This window comes from Gossypium arboreum, chromosome 10, assembly GCF_025698485.1.
Source record: "Gossypium arboreum isolate Shixiya-1 chromosome 10, ASM2569848v2, whole genome shotgun sequence".
Taxonomy (NCBI): Eukaryota; Viridiplantae; Streptophyta; class Magnoliopsida; order Malvales; family Malvaceae; genus Gossypium; species Gossypium arboreum.
The window spans coordinates 11,409,580-11,433,772 of NC_069079.1; the positions used below are offsets into that span (position 1 = coordinate 11,409,580).

Genomic DNA, 24,193 nt, shown 5'->3' on the forward strand with positions numbered 1-24,193 from the left:
GTTTCTCCTCGGTTTCGAGTATACTAGAATATCATCGATGAAAACTACCACGAATCGGTCCAAGTAAGGTTGGAACACTCGATTCATTAGATCCATGAAAGCGGCAGGTGCGTTCGTTAACCCAAATGGCATAACCAGAAACTCGTAATGACCATATCGAGTCACGAATCTTGTCTTATGAATATCCACTTCCTTTACCCTTAATCGATGGTATCCGGATCGAAGGTCAATCTTGGAAAATACCTAAGCTCCTCTAAGTTGGTCAAATAAATCATCAATCCTTGGCGGAGGTATTTGTTCTTTATCGTCGGTTTGTTCAATGGCGGTAATCGATGCACATCGCATTGTCCCGTCCTTTTCTTCACAAATAGCACCGGTGCTCCCCATGGAGATACGCTTGGCCTAATGAAGCCCCTATCCAACAACTCTTGAATTTGAGCCTTTAACTCCACTAACTCCTTGGTGCCATTCTATACGGTGCGATGGACACAAAGCGCCGTTCTAGCAACAAATCTATTCCAAACTCAACTTCTCGGTTCGGAGGTAATCCTAGAAGCTCCTCCGGAAAAACATCTTGGAACTCCTTTACGGTCCTAACCTTATCCACTGTCAGTCCCTCCTCTTCTGACTGACTTACAAATGCCAAATAGACCTCACAACCTTTCCGAATCCACTTTTCGGCTTTTAATGCCGACACCACATTGGACAAATAATCCCTTCGCTCACCTATCACCATAACCTCCTCATCCTTTGTGGTCCTTAACACCATTCGTTTAGCGGCACAATCCAGTCGCGTTATGCTTAACAAGCCATCCATTCCCAAAATGAGATCAAACTCTCCGACGGTAACTCCATCGATCTCCGGGAAAATCTTACCTTGAGTTTCTAAGGGTACATCCCTATACGCTTTGTCTACCCTAACCGAAAGTGACCCAAAGGACTTAGTACAGATACCCCACTCACAATCTCCTCGAGTGCACACCCAACGACCCAGATATGGCACATGCAACATAGGAATGAGTAGATCCAACATCCACCAAGACGATATACGGTATGCTAAAAATAAAAACGTGCAGTTATGGCGTCGGTCGTCACCCTCCTCACTGCGACGAGCAAAGATATACCAAAGTGGTGACGAGCCTCGGTGTTAATAGTACCTTTGCCGGTGCCCCACGTCCATGGCCATTGCCACCGCGACCTCGGCCATGACCTCTCAACGGTGACGGTCCACCTCACTATTGTTTGCACGGGTTGCATGACCCTTTGTTCAACCACTTGAGCTGAGTGGCCTCTTAGGACAATCCACGATCTTATGTTCCTTTGATCCACAACGAAGACAAGCCCCAGAACGTTTCCAACATTCCCCCAAATGCATTCTACCACAATCTCCACAAGCTTGTGGTCTAACAGTATTCACCGGAACCGCTCGAACTGGTTCTTCCATCCTAGCTCTCTTAACATTCCGGTTTGCAGCACCAGTTGATCCAGCATCTCTCCTGAACCGATTTCGATCCCTGTCACAGTTCCTTCGTTCAGCTTGCTTCACCTCTTCGGCTATCTTAGCCTTTTTTATCAGTGCAGCAAAATCGCGCTCTCTTTGTGGAGCTATGAGCACCCTTAACTCATCCCTGAGGCCATCCTCAAAGCGAACACTGCGCTCGTATTCGGTAGAGACAATACCATTAGCATACTGGCTCAATCGCAGAAACTCTGCCTCATATTCAGCAACGGTCTTACCACCCTGGGTCAGGTTCAGGAATTCCTTCCTTCGCGCATCCACATAGCTAGCTCCGACATACTTCACCTTGAAGGACTGCTTAAACAACTCCCAGGTTACCCTCTCAGCTGGGGTACCCTCTCTCACAGTGATCCACCACTGATACGCCTCATCCTGTAGTAAGGATACCGCTCCTTTTAACTTTTACTCTCTTGAGCGGTCAAGTCATCCATAATCCGCTCCGTGGCTTCCACCATGATTACCACATTTGGGGCTACTCCAGATACACCCCTAAAAACTTCCGCTCCGTTGGTCCGGAGTCGCTCAGAAATGGACCCCCTATTCATGGGCCCGATATTAGCTCCAGCCACTCTTTCCAAAACTCTTAACATGGCTCGGGACAGGCGCCATCCCATGCCCCGATCATACGACCCATTCTCATCCACCGGTGGTGGTCGTGCTACTCCGTGGTATGTGTTCGAAGACGAAGATCCGGCTTGAGTACTACCTCGGCCTCGACCACGGCCTCTTCCACGAGTAGCTCTCGTACTCATATCGATTTATCGATTACAAATTTTATGCGCTTAGTTTACTATTTCCACTTGTTTATTATAGAATATCTTATGAGCAGATAAGGTTTGAGAGTTGTTTTCACGTAACCACGCTTTAGCTCTTGTCTCGATTTCCTAGGGCTTAGTTTACCCTACAGTCTCAGTTTCGTAGCCTTTATGCTATATTATCTATAGTACTATCTCTAAGGTTTAGTACTAACTACTGATGCGATTCAAGATATAAAATGAATAGTACTTACAGCCTTGGTGCCGGGGATTCAGTGTGCCACCTCATCAGTTTTCAGATAAACTCAAAAGATTTAGACTTTTTGAAATCCATTTTCCAAACATTTGTGTAAAAAAATAAGTTCGGAGATTATCTCCTTTAAATAGAAAATTTATTTTCAAAAGTCAGGTTTTTTTTTTTTTCAAAAATACCCTCTTTTTTTTGGCATAAAGTTTTGAAAACCCTTTTTGGACCCGATCCACAGCCGAGTTGTTGCAACCTAGGCTATGATACCACTAAATGTAGCACCCCAAACCCGGCCCAGAAGTTATGGCCGGATCCGACATGCCACATCGAAGCATTCAAAACATTTTCGATCCAGAAAGAAAACTTACTGAGTGTTTTAAAAGATGATTTCATTATAGGTTAAAGTGAATGGAAGTCATGCACCGTAGGAAACCGGAAAGAGGTGGTGAGTCCATCGGATTTGCTTAAGTACCAAGCTCCTTCGGATCCAATCCTAGACATGCATACCGCCATTGCCACACCTTAACGTCATGGATATTTCTAGGAAACCAATTTGATTAAGTCATTTTAGGAAAAGTGATTAATTTTGGAAAATACTTTCATTGCGGAAGCTTTGCTTGTTGTCGTGTTATTTTGAAATCAACTGTTGTTTTTGAAAACGTGCCTAAAGCTATCCAATTTCAACAGTTAAAATAAGTATTACCTATCTTAGTAATACATATTAAAACCATCAAAATAAATAAGCGGCCTTATTACATTTAAAAGCCCAAAACCTCAAACATAATTAAAAGGATGTCCAGTTCACGGAAGAAAATCAAACTTTCGAACGGGTGGCCACTCAATTCCCTCATAGCTCCAAGCCCACTATGGTTGGGGATTACTGCGTGGATAAAAATAAAAGGGTGAGTTTGGGAAACTCAGTGTAAGGAAAACCCATTCAAAGCCCAAGTCAGCTCAAGCCTATTGGGCTAAGCCCATTCAGCAACAGTGGTATTGGGCGAGCTCTTTTCAAATTACAATAAACCTGCCCTTAGCCCTTATTCAGATAACAGATGGCCCATAGGCCCATTTCAAAATACATGCAACATCAGTAAACATATGCAAGCCCATTTGGGAGACTACTCAACCCACCAACCACTACACTCCACCCGTACCACCCATACACTCCATGTGGGAATAGCTCAACCCACCCAAATTTAACACTCCACAGATTGCGGCCTTGCTTTTCGATTAACATAAATTGAGGCAAGCCTCCATCGTGGACAAGCCACTTTCAGTACTTCCTCCGTCAATATCCCATCCCATGCATCGATAATAACAACATGGCATGCAAGAAATAACAACAATCAAACATGCATTTAGGTCAATTTAACCTAGGGGTATTTGGTAATTTATCTCCTAAGGGTAAAACTGTAAATTTTCCACTTTTAAAGGTATTTCAGTAATTTATCTATTTTAGGGTTTTTCATGCATATTCCTACCTTTCACGTACTAACAGAATCACTACTGAGGGTTCTTACCGAATTGGGCCCGTTGGCCCATCATTCCAATTTTGGCCCATTAAGCCCAAAAATATCGAGGGCACAGAAATCATGCACTTTGCAGTCCAAATTTTGCAGCTTACCAAAAACATTAATCGATTTACCTCACGAGCATTCGCACACTCCGCAAATCTACAAAATACCGGTTTCGGCATTTCAGCTTTTCGACTTTTGCCGATCCGCACTAAGAAAGAGGGTGTTAGTTACACACATTTGCGACGATATGTTGACGAGATCCACACACGAACCGCCTACAATTGGATTACTAACACGTTAATCTAACTATTCAAATACAAACTACATATTAACCCCTTATAATATTCGGCCAACCACACCTACAGATCATAGTGAGCTTATAAGAAATTAATAAGCAACTCATTAACAAATTTTTGTCAATGTTTACCACATAATCATAATTTCACTGCAAGCTGTCTTCCTGAGCAACAGTCACTAAATCATTTATAACTGAAGCTACGAAACTCCAAATCATGTTCCGTTAATTTTCCTGAAAATAGACTCATATATCTTTTATCCATAAAATTTTCAGAATTTTTGGTATGGCCAATCAATACCAGATTTTTCTTAAAGTTTCCCATGTTTCACTGTTTGACTAATCTGACCACTCTTCATTACGAATCAAATTTCTCATTGTACAGAATTCAAAATATGATCTCGTTTATTTCATTAGAAACTAGACTCAAAAATCTTTAATTACATAATTTATTCAGCTTCTAATTCATCTCCCACAATTTATGGTGATTTTCCAAAGTCACGTTACTGCTGCTGTCCCAAGCAGATTTATTACCAAATCACTCTTTCACACCTAACTTGCATGCTTGTTATTTAAACATGTATATCACCAATCAATCATCACATATCTATGATTTTACTTAAGTATAATCTCCATTTCATCATTTTAAAGCACAACATGTTAGCTGATTTTTCCCTTTAACATCTAAGGCACATGCATGCTCATTTGTTTGGCTCAACTTCACCTATCTTCCATTTTTCATCAAAAGAACATGAAACAACAACCATTTCCTTCATTTTAATTCATGACTAAATGCTCACAACACAACTAAAAATCAAAATATACTTCAAGAGTTAAGGTAGAATCAAGAAGAACTCAGGAACCTCAAAATAGAAGCAAGGTACCAAGAACTTACCTTCAATTTTCCTCCTCCTAATGACCGAATACTCAAGAGCTTTCTCCTCTCCTTTCTCTTCTCTAACTTTCAGCTATGATGAACAAAGATGGACAAAACTTTGTTCTTTTCACTCCTTTTCCTTTTAATAAAACTTCATATTTCATCCATTTAATTCTTTAATACCAAAGACATGAAATTCTTATCATGAAACATTTACCTAACTCATTATCATGAAACATTTACCTAACCCATTATCATGGATCATTTACCTAACCTATTATCATGAAGCATTTACCTAACCCATTATCATGGAACATTTACCTAACCTATTATCATGGAACATTTACCTAACCTATTATCAATTTGTATCAATTTGTACCATAAATTATGGATATCAAGTACTCATATTGTCTACAACAACATGATGGCTAGCCACTTCATGTAAAATGGGAGGTTTGTCATGCAAATCCTCCTATTTTGCACTCCTATTTATTTGGCCACTTCAATTTAGCCTATCGCATTTTCAAACATTTTCACATAGGTCCTATTTCATAATTTCACTCACAAATGACAAAATCAAAGCATGAAATTTTGTCAACATTCACAGAATTCCCGAAAATTGGGGCGTTACATATCGGCTCTTTTGTGCAGCCCGTAATACAAGTTTAGACTTTAAGCCCCAACGCTATGAAAAAATAGTTCAATAACACAAAAGGCAAAGCCTGAAAGCTTGGAAGTTTATAGTACTATAGGTGGATGCACCATTTTTTATTTAAATTATGTACCTGTAATAACACAAAAGGCAAAGCTTGAATCCTTTATTTTGGGGTAATTTTTTCAAAATTATCAATATTTATTATTTATGAATGACATTAAATCGGGTTGAAATAAAGCTCAAGCTTTTAAGGATTTTGCTTTTCATTTTCCTCTCTTTCTTTTCTTTTGTTTATTTGGTATTAAGTTATTTATTAGTATTTCCATTTTAAAGTTTAAAGTTAAAAACTTTACTTGGTTAAATGTTGAAGTTTAAAGTTAACTTTAATAATTAAAGTTTTAATTTTTTATTACTATAAATGGTAAAAAGTTAATCTTATATTCATGTATTAGGCAATGCAATTAAAATTGAATGAAGCCAAGTCAAAATTTTCATTAATGCGAAAAAGAGGATTAAAGTATTCATTTTACACAGCGGTCGGTAAAACTGGAATTACTGCAGACTACTTTAGTTTGGAGTTCTAGCTTCTATAGAATAATTATTTCAAAGGATTTTCTGAAGGGCATTATGGCACCATAATCAGAAACAAGTCTTTAAAAAAAAACCCATTAAATATGCAATGCAATGAGATATTTTAAAAGTTAGTATTTGATTTCTCCTAAAATTTTGATATAAAAATTAATAAATTAATATTAGATTATTAAGAATAAAAATTAGACATTAATAATGATGTGTTGGAATATTCAATTATTGTAAATTAATATTAAATTATTAAGAATAAAAATTAGAACATTAATCTTGATGTGTTGGAATATTCAATTATTGTGATTTTGATCTTTTAAATTAATATACACTTATTTTAGAGAAAGTTAATTTCTATTTCATGAAGATGAGATACCATAACCTTAATGTGAAACTTTAATTTTTAATTAATTAATTATCTATTAAAATTAAAAATTAGTATTTATATATATTTGACACGTACTTTATTTAATAATTGAATCTAAGTAAATCTTAATTATATTAAATTACTTTTAATTTAAAATAATTTTTATGATAGTATAATTTTTATGGTAGTAAATAATATATAATTTTTTTTATATGTAACGTCACACATCATAAAAATATTAAAACTCTTTTAACTTCACTTTTAATTACATGTAATCTTCTAATTCCCCAATGTGCATAAAACTCTATCCTGCATCAAATATTCCCATATTTCTAATCATATCCTATTGCTTTCTAAATCCCTATTATCACTGCAAAAAAAAAAAAAAAAAAACAAGAGAATTAGAATGAAGTTTATGGTAAAACCCAGACTCATGATCCATTCATTTTAATATTTATGTGTATATATACGTTATCGGAAAATGAAGAAAATGTAGAGTTAGAAGTTAGAACAGATATATTCTTATCATGTGTTTAGCTTGTCTTGAGCAGACCCTTTCCAAGAAGCAGCTCTCATGGCTAATTTTCGCAAATATCAACTATGAATATCGGCAAGGAAGGAGAAAAAGTAGAAGCTGTAAAGGGATGTTATAATTAGTGAAACTTTAGATATGGATGTGGTTGAATAATGAATATATATATATTATATAGGTAAAAGAGAAGCTAAATTTCTGGCTTAAAATGGGAAGGTGAAAAAATAGCTTTTGTTGGTAAATTAGGCAAAGATGGTGAGCGATGATGATGCATGGTTTGATGAGAAAGCAAATTATAAGTAATAAATTAATGCAAAATGAGGGTCCTCCAGCTAGCTACGTTCTTTAATGTACCCATATCTATTGACAAATTAGGTGTAAAAAGAAGAAATCAAACTTGTCTTTGCGCATACTAAATGCATCAAATTATGAAATTTCTTTAACACACACAAAATGACAGCTCAGTACTATTTTAATTTTCCTATATAAACCAACATCCCAACCATTCTATATATCTCACAATTTCTGGTTTCTTACATATATATATATCTATATATATATATTCATCAACGGTGAGTGCTGCATGGGATGATGGTACAGTTTCAAAGGTGGTGTACGATGGATGTTGGCACGGATCAATCGGATCAAATCTCTCAGTGGACTGAGTCCTTTAATCTGATTGAGTCGTGCCAATATCAATCTCCCTCTCTCACACATACAAATATATATATTTGGTGTAAAGCATATATAAATGGTTTCGATATTTGTTTTCTTTTTAAACTTCATTCATATTCATGTTCATTGTTCATATGATCTTCATGCCATCAATCTGGTTGAATTAGCCTGTAAATGTCACAACAATTCTTTCTTCTTTTATCTTTCTTCTATATTCCCATTATTTTCATTCATGCTTCTATTCTGGAAAGGCTTAATGCTGTTCTAATTCTAACGTTTCTTAAATCCTATACTACATTAGGTGTATTCGCACCGCGAAGCTAGAATTTTTTTTTTGGGTGGGGCCAAAATTAAATTATAATTTTTATGATGTAAAAATGTAATTTTACTATTTGAATAGTCTATATTTTATAATTTTTAAAAGATTAATTAAAATTTTATTATTTTTAAGGGGTCAACATGCAATTTTACCTTTATTAATTTAAAATTTTAAAAATCTAAATAGAAAATTTTCTATTTTAGAGAAGATTGAGGCGCTGCTAACACCCCTAGATACCCGTTTTTATATTTGGATATCATTTATGTAAGGGCGATGAGCGAAGTAAGAAATTTATATTAATAGTTGGGATAAAATTATAAGAAGCTAAAAATTTTGGGGATAAATTTGTACTATTTTAGCCCCGTTTAATTGTCAACTCTTTATTTCGAACTAACTGATTTAATAAACCTGACCAATAGTGGGTCAAAGCCTTCATCTACTTTGGTTATGCCTTGCCTTGCATTTTTAAAGGTCACAATGTTGCCGGGGTGCTAGATTATTAATCCTGAGGGGCCTTTCAATTGTTTTGACTTATAACCACCAAATTCTTTTTTTTTTAATCAGATTATAAAAGTATTTATATTATTTTTTCAATTTGTTACTTGTATTTAACAAAAGTTATATATTTTACCAAAGTTAACAGTATTTACTTTTTAGCATTTAATTGGATTTTAGGTTGATTTGATAAAAGTTAATTGTTAATATTATTAAGTTTGAATTTTCATGATTTTGTTAATAGAATAACATTAGTGTTAATTGTGAATTTGCTTAATTTTGTGTTTAATTTATCAAATATAATCCGATGGATATAATTTAATTTCGGTTTTAGAGTTAATTTGATGAAAGTTAATTATTATCATTGTGAAATGTCATCAAATAAATTCTCAAACTTGAATTAAACACAAAAATTTAACATTATTATCTTCATATATCAAAATGTCAAACTCAAGTATTAAGCATTAAACATAATTTTTAATTCATTCATTTAGTTAAATTGTACAAAGCTTAGATATTAATTGAATATTTAAATATTAATTACATGGTTGATTATTAAAAATAAAAATAAAATCATTAAATCTTGACAAGTTAACAACCAATAGTTGACACCTGTGCTGCTATATATATTCCTCAGATCTTAAATACTTCTCATCAACAGCTAAGCACTGTGTTACTTTTAATCCTCTTTTTCCTTCTTAACTTATCCTGTTATCCAGTTATTTGGTATCACTTTTAATTTAAATAAGTAAATGAATCACTTATATTTTTTTATCAAGAAAATGTATAAATTGGTTTTTTGATATATTAAATTATGCACATGTGAGAATTTCATGTGATGATCTGATCGGTAAGGATATTTATTATCTCAGATGTAGTCTGGGTTTAAGTTATACTAATTGCGTTTCTTACTTGAGTTTTATCCTATTATTATAATTCACCAAAAAATAAATTATACGCATGTAATATGTAATAATAACTTTAAGGAAATAAATGATTGACCTGGAAATTAAATTAAGTGTACTAATGGAAAAAATATTATATTAATAAAAAATTGCAAGAAATGACAGATGAGCTACTGATTTGACGGAGCTGTTATGTTTGGGAAGCTTCTTCGAAAGCAAATTAATACGGATGATTGCCCAGTAGAAGAGAAAACAGTGGAAAGATGAATGGCCGTGCATGCATGCGTGCATGGCATTTCATGCGTTTTGGACAACCTAGGAACCTAATTTCACGTGTGAAATTGATAATATCAGTCACTTTCTTTAAACAGAGATTAACAGCAAAAAAGTTACATGTGCAAAATGATTAAAAATTGTGATAGAAATAATTAATTTTACCATTGGAATTTGTTAAGAGTTGGTTATTACTTGTTACAGGGTTGTTGAGAGCAGTTACCTCTCCAATGTTTTGCTATAAATACATTTCTTGTATTCGTTTAAAAGAAGAGCTGAAATAATAAAAACTTTTCTCTAGTTTTCTTTCTCCATCTCATTACTTGAATTTCTAAAATGGTACCAGTCAAAGCTGTTAGTAACGGGGGATAAGGTTGTCTCTTGTTGAATGATCACTAGCTCCTGATGAGATCAGTCAGGAGGTGTGCACTGTTAATTCAACTTCTAGTTTTGATTTTTTCTTCTCTTGTCACTAGTTGTACTTGTCATCTCTTCTTGGTGCAGGTCTGTCAATCTTCATTTGAAGGTATTTGCTAAATCTGGTGACATCTGTAGTTGATAATTTTCTGTGCCTTTTATGCTCTGTTTGGAGGATTTTCATCTATTTCTATTATTCTTGAACGTTATTGGGTCTAGTTGGTGCACTTTGATGATCTAGTCTGATGAATGAGTTTCAATCTGTTCATTTGTGCTACTTCTAGTTTCAATACATTAACTTTGTTAATCTTAGTTTGAGGTGATGTGAATGTGGTTAGTTATTTCTTTGTTGCTCGTGGATTAGTAAAATAGCTTGATCTGTTAATTATTGATGCTCTTGAGTAAATTCAATTTGGTAAATGGATTCAATCTCCTGTGGAATCTATTGTCTTGGATCAGAGTAGCTCTTGAATTATTTTCTATTGCTCTCTATCTGCTCGATAGTTTGTTTCTTTGGAGCTTATCGTAATTCAAGGTACCAAGATTACTTTAGAAGGATTCAGACGCACTATGTGTTTTAGATCTCAATGGATGATCTTCAAGGAGAATGTGTTCATTAGGATCCACTACTTCATACTTTATGTGGTGCTACATTGCACGATCATGTTTCATCATCTAATTAATGTCACAAGTTCGAATATGTAAGGTGGATCAATTTCTAGATCATCTTATATATGGTATGGTCAATGAAAGCAAAAATGCTAATGTTATCGAGGGGTTTTTACTAGATTTAGTTGGTATTGTTGTGTGTGAAAAGCTAGTATTCTAACAGTCTAGCTTCCATGTTTTTGTTCTAACTCTAATGAACTTAGTTATGTTGGTGAAAAGTTAATTGCTTAATAAATTAGCTATGAAAAGCTTATGGCTTAACAGCCTAGCTTTCAAAAAAAGAAATTGAAAGGAAAAGAGGAAGATAGATGAAAGAAAAAAGAAACCATGACAAAAGATATATGTTGAATAGAAGAAGGAAAGCTAGTAGCTTAATACCCTAGCTTTCTACGAAAGAAATTGGAAGAGAAAGAAAAGATAAAAGAATTAAAAAGGAACACAAAAAATGGAAGGGAAGAGAAAAGAAGTAGGGTGAATGATAGAAATATAATTCAACTGAATTATTTGGAATTTATTAGAGTTATGTTGATACACAATATCAATAGAGGTCAAGATGGAAGGGATAGTCTTCTCCTTCAAAAAATAGAGTGAGAGTCCCCCTCAAACGAAGTGCCTGAGATTATTTTTACAGGTATGCCGAGTCAGATCCCAGATCAAATTATTTCATATTTTATTATAATTGTGTAACAAGATAGTTATTGTTAATTAGTTACTAGTTGGTTGAGACCAATTATCTCTCTAGTGGCATCAATTTTTTTTTTTCAAATGGAGAATTACGCATTTATAACGATTACCTATAGGGGTCATTGACCTATTGATGGCCAATGCTGTGGGGGTTATATCCAAGATTAGTTGCTTAGGATGTGTTATATAATTGTTTAATTAAACATACCTGGCATGCTTGAATAATTACTTTAATTAATGAGCCCAATGAATTGTAAGTAATTGAAACATTCCAATTACACTTTTTAATTTTTAAAGGAATAGATGTGAATCAGGATAATTACTTAGGATTATAAATAATTGCATTCAATGGGTTTACAAACATGTTGATATTTTAAAAATATATTTTTATAAAATAATATTATTATTTTAATTTCAGTACATATAATTTATTTTGAAAAATTATTATATTTAGTTTACTAATCTCCTTTAAATATATTAAATATTTTATTGATGAAAGATGATTTATTACTAAATAATTAACTAATTATATAGTATTTATTGTAAATAATTTATACTAAATTACATTATATTTTTTATTTAATTTTTTATACTTGGTTAATAACCATTCAATGGTAACAAAAGGTATATGTTTAATGCTAGACAGAGAATAACTCAACAACTATGAAATACTAAGTAATTTGATAAATTTGTTAGAATGTTTATTTTTCTTGTTAATTTTATTAGTAATCTTGAACATTTTCTTGGACTAACATATTAAATATAATGATTTGATTTTAGGTTTTGTTACTTATTTATAGATATTTTTTGTTAAGCACTATTGATGATTTTATAATATTTAATAAATTTTAAAAATTTAAAATTATATAATTGTGTAATTCCAATTTATACCACTAAACATAACATAAAAATTACAATGTAATTACATTTTACTAGTCAAACATATTTATAAAAAGAAAAAAATGTAATTAGTACCAAGATAATTATATTTTCATCTAATAATTTTATGACCTCTAAAGGCAAAAAATAATTTCCCTCATGTAAAGAAGAGCTAACTTTTCATTGGTTTTCTTTCTCCCTTTCATTATTCTTTTACTGTCAGAACCAACCATGGTTACCTGAACTTGTAACAAATTGATACTCCTCCAATATACTAAGGTTAAATACATTAAAAAAAAGAAAAGAAAATTATAACCTCATTATTAATTAAAGGTTGTCTCAAAAGAAAAATTGTGAGGAAAAGAATTAATTTATCGAGATGTCGATTTTAATAATTAATTTTAATTCGGCATCCAGTGAGTTTATTATTATGAAGATTATATCATTCTAATGATCTGATAAATTATATTATTCAATATTAAATTTTAGTTTACAAAATATAATAATATCTTAAACTTTTACATCAAACATACTACTTAAGTTTGGGATGCAATAAACTAAATGGTAAACGTATTGAAGATAATTAATTCTTTTTTAACACACTGACTTACCTCTAAATAACTCCAAAAATGCTTTGCATTTTCATATATCTCCTAACAAATTTAAAAAAAAAAAAAAAACATTCCTAAGATTACAAAGTACTTTAGATTAATATTTCACATGTAAGGATGAAAGTGAAGATTGGTATGGCTAGCTTTACCGAGGCACGAATCCACCGTTTCATATATATTAAAAGGGTGTGTAAATTTGCATTTGACTCAAGATATGATGAAAATCGTCAGTTGGGTTGTCGATGGGATGAGTGTGAACCCCCTCGTAAGTGGTAAGGACCAGAGTTTCATCTTTGGTTAGACGTTGGACTTGCTTCTTTACATTGCATCCTTGATGTGTGCATCGATAGTAGCTTCTGTGCATGCAACACTATGGTCAAAATCGTGCTTTTGTGGGCATGAGATTTTTAACAAAGGCGACACCAAGAGAGTAAAAAATGATCATTTATCACTAATCCATTAGAATAGTGGGGAAACGCATGCCATGTAGATGCAATGGAAGAAATTAAGAAACAAAAAGGAAAGCAAACCAAACCTTGGGAATTTGTTGTTCTTAACAGCTTTTTGCCCATATTTCCTCCAACGATATCCATCATCAAGTATATCAACCTGACTCCTTGTTTGAAAAGCATACCTAGGCTTCCTTGTCTTCTTTTCCTTCTTTTTATTACGATCACCACCTGATTTTATCTCTGTTTCAGAACCAACAAATCCCCCATTTTCAACCACCTCTTTAACTTGTGCTGCTTGGATCAACTTGTTTGTCTTCATATCCGACAACAACATCCCATTTGAGGTGTCCCCATGAAAATTGTCAAAAACTTGAGAATTAAAAGCCACGTTTGATGGTAAAGAGACAGGAAGAAACATTTGATAATTCTCCATATATAATTAAAGAAGAAGAAGATCAAAGAAAGTTTAATGCAAAAAAAAGAGGCGGCGGACTGGAAGGTTAAATAGATATGTACAAATTCATATAACTCAGAAAGCTCAGTAAAAGAAGCTGAAAATATTCCAAGGGCATATTTATAGGGTTAAAGGTTTCGTGGACGCTACGATTGCTTTTCTTTTATTCTTCTCTAATTTCAATTTCTTAAATTACAATCATTCTAAAATATTTTATTTTTAACCACCAATAAAATATTTTCATATCATCACATTTTAAAACATACAAATACAAATAATATATTCTCTATATTATTTTAATTTTAATTAAAATTTTGAATTATCAAACTTTTTATTTATTAGAAGTTAAAAAAATGAAAGAGAAGACAATTTTAAATGGAAAAAGAAAAATCGACTACCTAGAAACTAAATTTTTTATAGCAAAAATTAAGAAAATATTAAATTTTGGGAAAAAAACTAAAAACATTAAAAAATGTAAAAAAATGTTTGTTTATCATTTAAAAATTAATTCTTTAAGTAATTTAATTAAGTTAAAGAATATAATTGATATAAATGAATGTATAACCTTTAAAAATAGATGATGTGGCAATATTTTAATGGTGGCTAAAAACTAAAATTTTAGGATATTTTAATATAACTTATTCCATTTTAAATTACACTCCACTTTTTACTTTATAAAATTAACAAATTTAATCTACATTTAAATTTTTGACATTTTATAAAATTATTATCCCAAAATTAGCAGCTTGACAAATTATAAGTATGAAATTAACAAAAATAAGGAAATTATGGATTTCTATGTAATAAATTAGTAAAAATAGTAAAATCAATAGTTTAAATTTTTGCATTTATAAATTAGGCTATATTATCAATTTTTATAAAATATGAGAACTAAATTATGATAAATAAAAGTAAAAAAGTTCATTTTTTTAAATTTCAAAAGATTAACTAAATTATGAAATTCATAATTAATTTTATTTTTCAAAAGTAAAGGAAAATTACAAGTCCATTAGCGAATTGATTAGTAGAAAGTAAGGGAAAAACTGGGGCGGCTCCGTCATCATCATTAGGTGGGGGAATGAAACACATCACTAAACTAAATTTCATATAATATATATATATATATTGAGTGTAGTGAAATAAAAAAAAATTAAAAGTTATATATATTATTTAATTTAAATAATAAATTAAATAGAATTACACAGATCACATGTATAAAATAATTTTCAAAGATTTAGTGGTTTTCTTAAAGGAAATGGGTGGGTGAATATGTGACTGCGCCTCCTCCTCGGTTTCCTGGAAATTTCATCAAAATTAATACCAATTTAGCTTTTATTTCGAAAAGAAATCCATTATATGGATATATTTCAGCTTTAAATTTCTAATTATGAGCATTTATAATTAATTAATAGAATGTAAGAAAATAATGTTTTTTGACATATAAATATTAGTAGTGGTGGACATAGATTAATGGCAAATCTCAATTGACGTGGCTGCATATGTATATAACATGATTCTCCACCACATGCCATATACTTTTCCAAACCAATGGAATTGGGACCATATACTCAAGATTTTGCAACCTAATCTCCACATGTTTTCTCAACCCAAGACTATATGAAATGACATTTTAATTTCCCATAAAAAAAAGAAATTATGAGTACAAATATAATTAATACACCCGAATGATGGTAATCAATCATTTTAATGGGACAAATATGTAATATTATGTGAATTTATTTTTTATATAATACTTACAAATTTTTTTAGTTAATGTACTTAAATGTTATCATTTTATTTAGGATTGATCAAAATAGAAAATATTGACCAAATCCATAACTTACAGGATCAATAGTAGAATTTGACTTAATGAATTTAATTGTTACCTTTTAAGTCAAGGTTCAAATTTTAAAATTTGTAAAAGTTTATAAATTAAAATTAACCAAATTAAAGTACATGGATTAGATTCATAATTTATGCATAGTATAAGAATTAATAGCAAATTTTGACTTATAAATTATGTCAATGATTTATTAAAAATAAATTATGTATATTTATTTTTAAAATTATTAATAAACAAAAAATATTTAATGGATTTGTATTTGGTACATGATAGTTAGGAGGATTGTGGGGATCCCCCGGCACCCTTCCGCAGGTCAAGATAAAGTTATATGGGCTGAGCCTACAGCTGAGGCCTTCTTTGTTAAAAATGTATACTGGAAACTTTGCGAGACAACATGGAATTCGAAGGACGGATTATGACAGATTCCGTGGAAATTAAAGAACGCCTTCTTACTAATGTCGAGTTTGTGAAGAAGGGGATAGGGAGTAACAATTCATGTGGATTTTGTGACACCCCAAACCCAATTAGGACAGTCCAACCCGAATTTCAAACGTCATATTAGCCACCGAGGTGACTTTCCATTTAAAACTTTATGAGCTACACCAACCAACCATGCACACCACACATTTGCATAATATTTTATATAAGAACTAGTCTTATGTGTATTTTTTTTTAAATTAATTTTTTCATTCACACAATTAGAAGGTATAGGTTATACCTTAATACTCAACGGTCTCCCTTAGCTGAAAAAAAAATCATTAGTTCATTTGATTATCATCACATTAATTTAGTAATAAAACCATCCAGAAAAACAATCAAACAAACAATTAAAACGTTCAAAATCCCCCCAAAAATTAAACAGTTCGAAATGTCCGTTTAAAACCTCTTGAAAATTTTATTTAAAAAGTCTAAGTCTAATTTTAGTACTAAACCCGTGGAACGACCCACATTGCCTTCACTTTGGAGTTTAAAAGTTCAACACACATACTCTAAAAAAATGCCTTGCGTTGGATCACTGATTTACCACCCTCCTCGTTAGCCCACAAACTATTTATTTGTAAGGTAAAGTAAGGAGTGTAAGCTTGGTAAAGCTTAATGAATGTACAAAGAATTGCCACAATTAGACATAAAATCCGTAGTTGAAAGAAAACATACTAAATCATGCAACCATGGCATAGCATCAAACATATCATAAAGCAAACATAATGATATATTGGCATAATGTGACATGGAGCATATATATAATCGATAATGCATTGGATAAGCGAATCTCCAAACATTCCTCATGGCTCATAAAGTCATACGTTATCTTCATGTAAGTGTAGCACGAATGCTCACACTCTCCAAACACACCATGCTATCTACGGTGAATGGAGCTATGCTCCGACATTCTCTTATCTTTCTAACGCTATCTCTAGGCCACAATGCCTTAATACATAATAAAAATGGTGAGTATTCACAATCCTATGACATGCCAATGATATCCAATGGTTACATATAATCACAATGCCAAAATATCCACTTATACACATATCCGCTCACCGTTTTATACAAACTTTCTGTAATAGCCCGATTTTGGGCCCATTCGGAACAGTGGTTTTGGGACCACTAATCCGAGGAAAGAGAAATTATTTTAAATATTATTTATGTGTTATGACATGATTATATGAGAGTATGAAAATTTTGGTGAATTAATTTTAGCGATTTCATGCTTAATTGTGAAAAAGGACTAAATCGCATAAAGTGCAGAAGTCCTATTTTGATAGCTAAGGGTGTTAAATAGCTAGAGAACCAAAATTGAGGGGTCTTTAAAGGGAAAATATACCCTTAAAATATAGGTGGCCGGCCATAGGGACAAAAAGGGATGAGAAAGTCAAAGTTAGGTGGCCTAAATTGATTAAAATAAAACCTAAGACAAAGGCTATCATCTTTTTTGTTTTGCTCCTTCTTCTCCACCGCTTTTTCCTCCAAGAAAATGGCCATGGAAGCTTGAAACTTTTCAGCAACTTAAAGCCTTTGCAAGTAAGTAATTTTGAGGGCTTTTCTTGAATATTTTTGTACTTTTGAGATCCTTGTAGCATGAGCTTTCAAATAAGGGGACTATTTTGCAAAATGGTTGAAAGTTTAGGGTTTTACCATGAGAGTGTTCATGTTTTTTTTGAAATTTTATGGAAGAAAATGAATCTTGGTTATTAAATAAACAACTTTTATGAAGTAGTTTTCATGGAAACCCTAACTATGGACCATTTTGCATAAGTTGTGAAATAGATGTTACATGTGTGTAATAATGAGAATTGTGGGCTGCTCCTAGTATGAAAAGTATTCGGCTAGGCTTGGTTAGTGAGAAAATGTGATAAAATCAATTTTCGGACCTAGGGGTAAAATGGTCATTTTGTGAAAGTCTAGGGGCAAAATGGTCATTTTGATAATTATGAATTTTTGAGTGTCTAGATTAATATGCTGATGAAATGAATGAATTTCTATCATTTTAGATTAAGAATTACAAAATCCGGGCCTAAACCAGAGAAAAGCAAAACAAGTGGACTAAGCCGAACTGGTCGTCTATATTTTGTAATCCGAGGTAAGTTGTATGTAAATAATACAACTACATTGTTATTATATGTGTTTTAATTGATATAGCATAAATTGCTTGTTCGTGGAAATGATTATATATGATGAATATTAAGATAGTAGAACTCCCGTTTGAACCTTAGGAAATAAATCGGATATTCATGCCATGACATTAGGGTTATTTGTGTGCTAGTGTCAGACATGTCTGGGACATGCATCGGCCATATTATGAGAGCCAGTGTAAGACCATGTTTGGGACATGGCAGCGGCATTGAGACGAGAGCTAGTGTAAGACATGTTTGGGACATGCATCGGCTATGAGATGTGTCAGTGTAAGACCATGTTTGGGACATGGCATCAGCACGTATAGAGGTGTCAGTGTAAGACCATGTCTGGGACATGGCATCGGCACGGATATATGAGAGCTAGTGTAAGACCATGTCTGGGACATGGCTTCGGCCTCGATTTTGATAGTCAGTGTAAGACCATGTCTGGGACATGACATCGACTTGATGGATGAGCTAGTGTAAGACCATGTCTGGGACATGGCATTGGCATTATACCCTATGTTTGAGGCTTAGTGAATATCCGATAGCATTCCAAATGGTTCAACGGTGAGAGTTACAGTTTGAGTTAAACAAGAAAAGTATAACCATGTTGTAAGTGGTACAGGTACCTATTTGAAATGTATGAGATGTGAGCTCAATATATGCTATGTGAATTGTATTAGATAGTGATGAGTAAGTTGTGCTTATGCCTACTTTTGTATTATGAGCATGATGATGAATGGTAAAGTTGTTGTTATATTTATTTGCATGCAACTTACTAAGCTTTATGCTTAGTCCCTCTCCTTTCCATTTTCTTATAGTGCCGCCTAATTAGCTTGAGGATCATCGGACGTCGAAGGCATCGATCACACTATCAACCAAAACAATTGGTATAGTTGGTTTATTTATTTTGAATATGGCATGTATAGGGCTTAGACTTTTGAGTTTTGTGTCAATGTTATTTTGGCCAAATGTGTTGGCTTGGGATGAATCCCTTCATTTTGTATAAGGCCATGGAAAATGGCTAATATTGAAAGTTTATATATATGAATACAAGATAGTCTTTCATGAATGTGAAATTATTGGCATGGTTGAATATAAGAAATGTATGTAGGCCTTAGCTATGGTTATTTGGTTGAGAACTCATATTAAGTTAGACTTTGATATGTTGGTTAATGTTAGATTGTGTTTCAGGGTGGCAAAGGCTTGCTAGATAGCCTTATATTGTCCACACAGGTAGACATAGCGTGTGTCTAGGCCGTGTGTGACACACGGTCAGCCTCATGGGCGTGTTGTTCAGCCGTGTGTCCCCTGCACATAAAATTTGGAAGTCAGAATGCATGTAGTATACACACGGACAGAGACACGACCGTGTGTCTCAGCCGTGTAGAGGACACGGCCTCTGGCCACGGGCGTGTGCCTTGGCAGTGTGCCCTAAATTGGATGCTGACGTCAGAAACAGAATGTCAAGGGTTTTAGACATGGGCTAGGACACGGGCGTGTCATGGTCGTGTGAGGGACACGGGCCATAGACACGGACGTGTGTCAGGCTGTGTAAAAACCCCTGTAGGTTCGAATTTAGAATTTAATTCACACGGGCGTGTCCCTAGATTCTTAGGCCGTGTGTCACACGGCCCATCAGCACAGTCATGTTATAATGACCACACAGGCGTGTGCCTTGTTTCAAGGGTCATCTTTATAAAGCTAGTTTAAGGACCCAAGTTGGTTTTGAATGGCTTCCAATGGATGTTTGGGGTCTCGTAAGCCCATATTAAAGAGTTTAGACAAAGTTCAAAAATTTTTTAAATTTTAACGGGCTCATATGATCTGATTTAGTACATGTGTATGTGATTTGGGAACAGTAATGCCTTGTACCCGGTATTGGCGTCGAACTCGGGTAAGGGATGTTACACTTTCACTTGATAACAATACTTTCTCAATCGCTTTCTCAAAACTTTTAATGCACTCTCAAATGCTATCACAATTGCTCAAAAGAGCCATAATTATATTAAATTATTTAGGTGCACATAAAACCAACAAGCACCTATCAATCATTGTCATTTACACATAACACATGCTTAATATTTCACATGATTCACATATCACGATAAACAAGCATCGAATTTAATAGTACGTAGATCAAATAAGAATACTTACTCTCGAAGCTTAGATTAGGTGTTTAAACCAACTTAAGCTCCTATTCAAACTTAGGAATCGTGCCTAAGAGTCACAATTTTGATCACTCACCTAGTCGATGCATTGCATACAACAACCTCAAACAAGCTTTTCTGTCCCTTTTGCCTTGCTCGTAGAACCTCTCGACGAGTCTAACACTTTACATTCACATTAAATACATTAAAAACACATTATTAACAGTGATAAACTGTAATTTATACATATTTTTATCCCATGCTTAGCATATTTTTGGATGAATTATCCTTAGATTTGGTGAATTCGATGCTCCTAATCCTTTAATTTCATGTTTTATACTTAGGTGAGCATAGGAGAGTAAAAAGAGCGAAAAATGGGAAAAAAAAGAAGAAAATGGGTTAACATGGGAAATCAACACAGCCTGGACTTCCTCACACGGGTAGTTCACACGCCAGTGTCCATTCAACAGACTCGAACATGGTTTCAAGCAATCGAACACGGGCATGTCCCTGTCGAGCCCAAGTCTAGTCCTATTCAGAAAAGGTGACTCTTGAGGGTTTAAATGAATTCTAAAGCCTATATAAACACTTTAGAAGGTACCAAAAAAAACACACACGGAGTAGGAGGCAAGGAATTACTCGAAGAAAGCCGATTGATCCATCTCAGAAGCCGGATTCACCTTCAAGACTAAAAATCTCCCTTCAATTCCCTTCAAGAGTTCTTGGGTTGTCTTTATGTTTTGTTATCATTATTCTTTTGAGATGTTTTCTTTCATAAATATGAACTAAACCCCCTAACTACCTAAGGGGAATGAAACCTAAGACGGATCTTGTTATTATTATCTGAATTATATGATAAATATTTGACTTGTTCTTAATTATGAGTTCTTAATTCTTGCTTTAATATTCCAGGATATTGATTCAAGTATTGATGTGCTTATTCAGAGGAGCAAAAGTCCCTATCTAAGAGTAGATCTAACATAATTAAGCGGAGTTGATTGCACGCTTAGAGATAGGGTGACATAATTTTGCCAGATTAGGGTGAAACCTAATAAGGGAATCCATAGATCGAGTTAATGCAACACTAGGGGTTTTAATTAGAAAGAGATTTCAATTAATCAACCTAGGGTTAAATGTTGTAAGTCTCGAGAGATAATAATATAACTTAGGGATTTCTGCGGATCAAGTCAAGTGAATAAATCTTCTGATTCAAAGTCAATAACAAGTGAAGTCTAGGTGGATTTTTCCCTTAGGTATTGTCCAAATCATTTACTTTTCCCAAAATTTATTTCCTCAATTTACTTTCTGTGCATTCTTAGTTTAGTAATTAGTTTAGATAAAACAAACCCCTTTATTTTTAGGCTAGATAATAAAAAGAAAGTTAATACTAGTACTTTTAGTTCCTTTGGGTTCAACATCCCAGTCTTGCCATAAGCTATACTACTGTTCGATAAGGTGCGCTTGCCTTTGTCGTGATAATAGTTAGTTTTCAAGAACGAACATTCATAAATTATAAAACTTATCACGATTCACATAACATCAAGTTTTTGGCGCCGTTTCGGGGGAGCTAAGATATTAGGAACGCTTAATTTTTATTACTTTAGCCATTTATTTTATTACAATTTAAATTTTATTTTGATTTTTGTTACTAAATTTTCTTTTTCCTTCTGGTAGGTCTTTATAGTTTATGACTAGAAGAAACCCGTCAGGACCATTACTTTTTGATAGTGAGATTGAACACACAGCTCGCAGAAACCGAAGAGAAATAAGGTGAAACTTAAGATACATAGAGGAAGGGCAAGAGGACGATATTCACACCATAGCCTAGGAGATGGATGAAAATCAGGAAAACCCGCTACCTGTTGATCCAGTAAATCAGAATCTTGCTCCACGCACTATGTATGATTATGCTAAACCTACTTTAACAGGAACTGAGTCAAGTATAGTTAGGCCTGCTGTTGCTGCAAATAATTTTAAACTGAAACCTAACACAATTCAAATAATCCAACAGTTTGTTCAGTTTGATGGTTTACAGGACGAGGACCCAAACGCTTATTTGGCAAATTTATTAGAGTTTTGTGACACTTTTAATTTCAATGGCGTTTCTGATGATGCCATTCGCCTTCGGTTGTTTCCCTTTTCGTTGAGGGACAAAGCTAAATAGTGGTTGAACTCGTTACCACGAAGGTCAATCACTACTTGGGAACAAATGACCGAAAAAATTTTACTTAAATATTTTTCGCCGGCTAAAATGGCTAAGTTGAGGAATGATATCTCTTCTTTTGTGCAGATGGATCTAGAGACACCCTATGATGCATGAAAGAGATACAAGGATCTATTGAGAAGGTGCCCTCACCATGGGTTGCCTTTATGGTTGCAGGTTCAAACGTTTTACAATGGTGTGAACCCCTCAACAAGGTAACTGATCGATGCAGCTGCTGGTGGGACTATCAATAACAAAACACCTGAAGTGGCTGACAAATTTATTGAAGAGATGTCACTGAATAACTATCAGTGGCAAGTCATGAGAACAAAGCCAACAAAAGCAGCCGGTGTTTTCAACCTCGATGCGGTTACTATGCTATCTAACCAAGTAGAACTTTTAAATAAAAAGATTGACGGTTTATGTGGTTCTACTCAGGTACATCCAGTGATGAGATGCGATTCTAATGGCGGAGGAGCACACACAGAATATCAACCTTTCAATCCTAGCACCGAGGAGGAACAAGTCCAATATATGGGTAACAATAATTCTAGATCTCAAAATAACTCATATAGTAACACATATAATGCAGGTTGGAAGAACCATCCCAACTTCTCGTGGGGTGGTGAAGGGAATCAAAGGCCACAACATCCTCCGGGTTTTCAACAACCACCTTACCAACAGGAAAAGAAGCCAAACCTTGAGGAGATGCTAACAAAGTTTATCTCGGTGTCAGAAACTAGCTTTCAGAACACCAAAACATCACTTAAGAATCAACAAGCATCGATCCAAGTGCCCGAAACTCAGATAGGACAGCTCGCCAAACTAATTTCTGAACGACCACAAGGTAGCTTGCCAAGTAATACTGAATCTAACCCAAGGGAACAACTCAACATAATTACCACTCAAGGCAAGGAAGGGTTAGTTGAACTTGAACCAAAACCAAGGCAAGGAATGGTGGCAAGTAAAGGTAAAGGTAAGGTAGTCCACAGTGAGCAACAACCGGTAAGTAAAGAGTACAAACCACGGGTGCCATACCCCAATACGACAAGGAAAGACCGCACAGATGAACAATTCGGTAAATTCCTTAAACTATTAAAGAAATTGCATATTAACTTACTGTTTATCGAAGCTCTTTCGCAGATGGCCAAACACAGTTAAATTTTTAAAGGAGCTTTTAGCAAATAAGCGGAAGTTGGA

The 24,193-nt window shown here is 33.7% G+C and overlaps 1 protein-coding gene and 1 non-coding gene across 3 annotated transcripts; both read right to left on the reverse strand.

Annotated features, from left to right (window-relative positions):
- Positions 1-13,099: 13,099 nt before the first annotated feature.
- LOC108488912 (probable WRKY transcription factor 75) lies at positions 13,100-14,296 on the reverse strand. Of its 2 annotated transcripts, XM_053020611.1 has the most exons (3): positions 13,809-14,296; positions 13,423-13,629; positions 13,100-13,315 (listed from the first exon to the last, which is right to left on the reverse strand). In XM_053020611.1, the coding sequence occupies exons 1-2, from the start codon at positions 14,156-14,158 to the stop codon at positions 13,452-13,454; spliced, it is 528 nt and encodes a 175-aa protein (XP_052876571.1). In that variant the 5' UTR covers positions 14,159-14,296; the 3' UTR covers positions 13,100-13,315; positions 13,423-13,451. The 2 variants fall into 2 exon arrangements, with proteins under 2 accessions (XP_052876571.1, XP_017648676.1); XM_017793187.2 differs by having other exon boundaries at positions 13,100-13,629.
- An 8,751-nt stretch (positions 14,297-23,047) lies between these two features.
- Positions 23,048-23,154, reverse strand: LOC128283112 (small nucleolar RNA R71). The gene has a single exon (XR_008273453.1). It is a non-coding gene; the product is annotated as a small nucleolar RNA R71 (small nucleolar RNA).
- Positions 23,155-24,193: the final 1,039 nt, after the last annotated feature.